The following is a 5614-nucleotide window of genomic DNA, read 5'->3' on the forward strand; positions in this document are numbered from 1 at the left end:
TACTCTAGCGGCGTGCCCTTAATTGCAACTCTGATAACCCAATTCCGTATGGGCTCATTATTTAGCAATGACTATGAAAAATGTTTTTTTCTCTTTTTGAGGAAAATTTTTGTCTAAAATCAAAGCCCTATCTCCACTGAGTAAAAGTGTTTTTGAATTTTGAAAATCCATTCATAAATAAACAAGTTATGCAGTTTCAAAGGTGTCATTTATGTGGATGACCCGCAAAGAGGAAAAAAACGCGAAAATATGGGACATTTTTCGGCATTTTTTTTCGACCTTTGGTTGTATCTTGCGTAATAAATGGATTAAAAGATTGAAACTTGAAGAGCAAATTAGGATGGTGTTTTGTAAATTACGGGAAAAGTACTCGTCATATTCATATGAAATTTTACAACCAAAAAGAAGAAATGTTCATGTATTACCTTGTCAGCGACAAAACCTCCACGCCCGGTAATTTTAGAAATATTTTACTCCAAAGAGTAAAAATCTATTTTTAACGGTCTTCTGGTAATTGCACGAGTTTTGTCGCTTGACATAATCTAAAATGACCTTTTTTCTAACTGTGTGCCAACTTTCAGTCATATTCATTGATAAACAGCGTCGTAATTAATTTTTTAAAATAGCATATATGAAACAGCTTCGTCCCATATTTTGACGCGAATTCGGGCACTTCGTGAGCGAAAAAGAGGCCCAAAGATTTGTGCGGGAGAGTCCTTGCTACATTATTGTAATGGAAATCTAAAAAAAAAAAAAAAATGACGCAAAATATTGTCCATTCCAACAATGTTAAACTAGGCCCATAAGCGGGTTCGGATGTCAGACCTGCATATATATCTACGCATAGTTTTACTCATGGTAATCAGCAAGCCGTTTGAAATAACATTGCCTGCATGCGAGTTGTTCACATTATAGTTATCACTGTAGTCGACACAACAAGGAGGCGCAATCGGTGAGAGACGCATTCCCCCTTAATGGGGCAGCGTGACTCAGCGGTACGGTCTTTGCTTCGTACCCGAATGCGGCTATGTGGTCTATTGGTATGACACTCGCTCTCGGATCGGAAGGTCCTGGGTTCGAGCCTCGCGCTCGGCGCATAGTTGAGTCCTTGGATAAGACTCTTTACTCACATTCTCTCACCGTACTCAGGAGTGAAATGAGTACCTGGCCGTTAACAGCGTTGTCTTTGTCCGAAAAATTGTAATATCGCCTAACAGGCGTCATGTCCCGTCCTACATGTTAAATGTTGCTTTTGACCAGGGACCCCTTGTAAAGCGTTTTGAGCACATTTAGAGGATATTGCGCTATATACAGCTCAATAAAACCTCAATAAAAAGAATGATACCGAGTTCGAATACCCGCTGCGCTCTGTGGCCTTGAGGAAGTCACCTCACCCTTTCTCAGTTTGCGGCGTTGCACCGCGGCTGACGCCTGGGTTAATCCAGTCTTCCCTTGGAATAGACCCTAAAGACAAATTCCCCCTATGAGGTGAATAAAGTGAATCTAATCGAATCGAATCTAATCTAATGCAGCTTGTGCCCCACAAAGATATATACGTATTAATTGTAGTTATTAATTAAATTAATTAAATTGAGCTTTTATATAGCGCAATATCCACTAAACGTGCTCAAAGCGCTTTACAAGGGGCTCCTGGCCAGCAACAACACTTAACATGTAGGACGAGACATAGTTGAGTACTAACCAGTTACCCGCCATACTGTGGAAATACACGTTTTTGAAAATTTGGCCAGCAATCTCTGCCTTCCAATTTTAATCGATTTAAATGACGCTTATCTTGTCAAAAGCTTTCAAACCTGGGACTTCGCGAGGTCTTCCATCAAGTCCGAGGGTTCGGAGTAAATGCCAAGACGAGGGTAATTTAAATCGATCGATTAAAAAAAAACATACACACACATTAAAAATTTTGCCCAGAAAAATCGTCCTTCAAATATCGATCGATCAAAATAACCCTCATCTTGGCAACAAACAAAAAAGAAAGAAGGAAAAAAAACCGCTCTAAAACCTGGGACTTCGCGAAATCCCAGGTTTGAGGGGTATTTTTTTTTCCAAGATGAGGGTCATTTAAATCGATTGATTCTGGCCAAATTTTCAAAAACGTGTGTTTTTTTTCTATAGTATGACAGTTAACTTGTTAATTGTTTGTTGATATAATATTCAAATGAAATAGAGTCTCACAAAAAAAAAAAAAACAATAACTTCATTTTTATTGTATGCACTGTCCGCCATTTTGACTTGACGGAAGACCAGCTGACATCAATGACATTCCTATTGAATGACTCATTCTGAAACGGCCTGTGATATGGATTGATATAGCACAACTTACTGCGCCTTGCCATACATTTCTGAAATTCGTATTCTCTCTCTCTCTCTCTCTCTCTCTCTCTCTCTCTCTCTCTCTCTCTCTCTCTCTCTCTCTCTCTCTCTCTCTCTCTCTCCCCCCCCCCCCCCTTCCCCCACCCGAATCATGTGCTGACGCTTTTGAAGATTTAAAGTCGTCCTTCAGAGCCATTAGGCCCAAGGAACCGGAGTTTATCCCGTATCCATAGCGCAAATTGATTGCTATCGCAAAGTACTTTCCGACCCCCGACCCGCCTCCGTCCACCTGCTAGAAGTGATTGGGTAGCTGGTTCTGTTAGATCTGGCGGAAAGTACTTTGCGCTATTGTCCGTTTCATGCAATAGAAACTGGGATAAACTCCGACTCCATGGGCTTAATGGCTCTGATTGACTACTCCCCCCCCCCCCCCCCCCCCCCCCCCCCCCCCCCAGAATAATTGGTCCGGTTCTCCGTCACTAGACTTTGCGAGGTCCCAGGTTTGAGATTTTTTTGTTGTTGTTGCCAAGATGTGGGTCATTTAAATCGATGGATACTTGAAGGACGAGTTTTCTGGCCAAAAGTTTTAAATACAAGTTTTTCCAGAGTACAGTGTCATACCACTAACTAGACCACATACCAGCATTATGAATGTAAAAAGTCTAAAGAGATCAAAACACTTAATGGGGAAACGTTTGAGTTGAAAAAGATTTTTCAACCCAAAACGTTTCGTGTCAAACATTTTGTTCATTTCTTAAAAAGTTGTTATATTCATATATATATATATATATATGTGTGTGTGTGTGTGTGTGTGTGTGTGTGTGTGTGTTTAATATTTTATTGAAGTAGAAAAAGAGATCTGATAAGTCAAAAATCGGACAACAGCGAAGATTTTGTCCAAGTCTTCCATTGGTGAATGCTATATTTCACAAGAGGGGTCCCGAATGCTCAATTGGTAGAGAACTTGCTTCACACGCAAAGGTACCGAGATCGATCCCGGGTGAAGTTGAGATTTTTTTTTCTTCTTCTGACCCCTCTTGTCCACCCAGCAGTCATCAGGTAGCTGGGTCTGTTAGATTTGGCGGAACGTACGTTGCTGTAGCCTAGCGCTCTATCAAAAGGGTAGCAAGCAACGGCTGTAGTCCGTTTAACGGTATAAAAACCGGGATAGACTCCTGCTTCACGAGCTTAATGGCTCTGAAGGACTATGACTACTTTTTTCTTTACTCTTTACTTCATACGAATTGAAGGATGGGCACCGACGTGCACTTATTTGCAGGTCTGATAACCCAATTCATTATGGGCTCATTACTGTAATGAAAATCTCAACAATAAAAAAAAATGACGCAAACTGTTGTCCACTACAACAATGTTAAATTAAGCCCATAATTCTGTTCGGATGTCAGACCTGCATATATCACGTCGATGGACTCCTATTACCCCCCCCCCCCCCCGCCCCCGAATATGTGAGTAGTGAAATCAGAATTGTCTGATGTCACGTCCGCCCAGCAACGAGCAGCTTGTTTCTAAACAAAGAAAATCGGTACTTTTTATTCTTCATGTTGGCTAGACATTTTTCACGTCATTTGATCAGAATGTATAAAAGTCAGAACATGATCAAATTTATAATACTTTTCTCCTCTGGATACACTTTTATGCTCGTCGGAGAAGTATTTCAAAAGAGCGTCCACCATTATTCCGATAGTTTAGAACCAGTTTCTAAGTTACTAGGCGTCATTACGAGGGAAGTGACGTCATGACTATTGAACCCTATTGTCAAGACTTACCGAATTGTATGGCCAGATATCCTGGGTCTAAAATGACCTCCTGGTTACGCAGCTCCTCATCCGAGTCAAAGGCATCGTTCGCATAAGCTCCCAATTTGCGGCATGGAACTCCGTATGGACGATTTGATGGTACATCCGAATCTTGTCTGCTGCTGCTGGCCAAAGAAGCCGTCTCGGAGGATGACGTTGACGACGAGGAGACTCGAACAGTTGGGATGATTCTACGTTTGGAATTTGTACTAGAAGAATATTTCGGTGGGTTATCTCCCTGTATTGATTTTGAAAACTGTTTCATCGATGGTGAAGGAGAATTTCGACCTTTAACGGTGAAAATCTTTCTGATATAAGGTGATCCAGGGGCCCCGGTTTTGTTCACTTTTATCCGATTTGGCTCCGTAACGTGTTGGTTTTCTGTTGACGACATAATTGTGTCACTGTGTGCGTTGTTGTGGTTTGTTTCAGATGACACCCCATTACAGCTGACACCATTGTTAGGATAATGCATTATTTTTGTTTGTTTTTGTTGTTGTCTTTGTTGACTTAGAGAATGATACTTATGTATTCCATTGAAAAAAGGTCAGATGGAAAAAAAAAAGGTTTTTGAAGCGGATTAAGCTGAGGAAAAACAAACAAAACAAAACCATTAAAAAAAAAAGATAGATTGATTTAAGTGAATGTTAATTTATAATAATAGTTAGGGTTGGTTTGTGGTTTGTTTTCCCTTGGTCAAAGGAATTAAAGGGGTAAATCCGAAAATTTCTTATGGCGATAATTTGTTCTCACAAATTGTTCAGAAGATAATTGGTCGTCATTGTTCCATGTTTAGATGTTCCCATTTTAGAGAAGTGAGATATCCATTGAGTCGTCACAAAACACAACGCCAATCTATCACAGAAATAACTTTGTAAATGTTCAGATGTTCCAACACACGAATGAATAGCATAGAGCTATATTTCGGAGACTTGTCGAAATCTTAGGATAGAGATATAGTAATATATCAATATCACGAAGAAATAGAATATCTGCCAGAGTCCAAATCAATGAGACCTGAAAATATAGGTCCAAAAAAAAAAAAAGTATTTTTCGTTATCAAATTAAGCAACTAGTAGGGATCAGGCACCGGTGTAAGATAAAGAATTTTAATACCTATATTCTTCACAAGGGTACGTGTTTTATGCTGTGAACCCTCGCTTGCATCAAACAACACATACATTGAACACGAGAAGACGAGGACGAAGACATTTGAGTTGCTCCATTTTTATTTTTGAAATTATCCAATCAAGAAACCAGGGAGCTGGCACCGGTGTAAGATAAAGATCTGAACAAGTGTGTATGAAAGGTGCCAGACGCAAGAAAGAAAAATACAAGACAAAAAAAAAAAAAACATTCCAAAAAAGATTAGTCTACCTCGACTGGGGATCGAACCTCAGACCTTATGACTACCGGTCAGACGTGCTACCATCACAGTACACCACAGAGACTCCCGATAGTTT

The 5614-nt window shown here is 40.1% G+C and overlaps 1 protein-coding gene across 1 annotated transcript in view; it reads right to left on the bottom strand.

The window, feature by feature from the left end:
* Positions 1-4110: 4110 nt before the first annotated feature.
* The window catches only part of LOC144975864 (uncharacterized), a 5802-nt gene continuing 4298 nt past the window's right edge, over positions 4111-5614 (bottom strand). Inside the window, exon 2 of the mRNA XM_078920049.1 lies at positions 4111-5168. Coding sequence (XP_078776175.1) covers positions 4111-4626 — 516 coding nt within the window. The 5' untranslated portion in view covers positions 4627-5168. The remainder of the gene's footprint in view (positions 5169-5614) is intronic.

This window comes from Berghia stephanieae, chromosome 6 (assembly GCF_034508935.2).
Source record: "Berghia stephanieae isolate SIO BIC M18660-M18661 chromosome 6, UCSD_Bste_1.3, whole genome shotgun sequence".
In the NCBI taxonomy this organism is placed as follows: domain Eukaryota; kingdom Metazoa; phylum Mollusca; class Gastropoda; order Nudibranchia; family Aeolidiidae; genus Berghia; species Berghia stephanieae.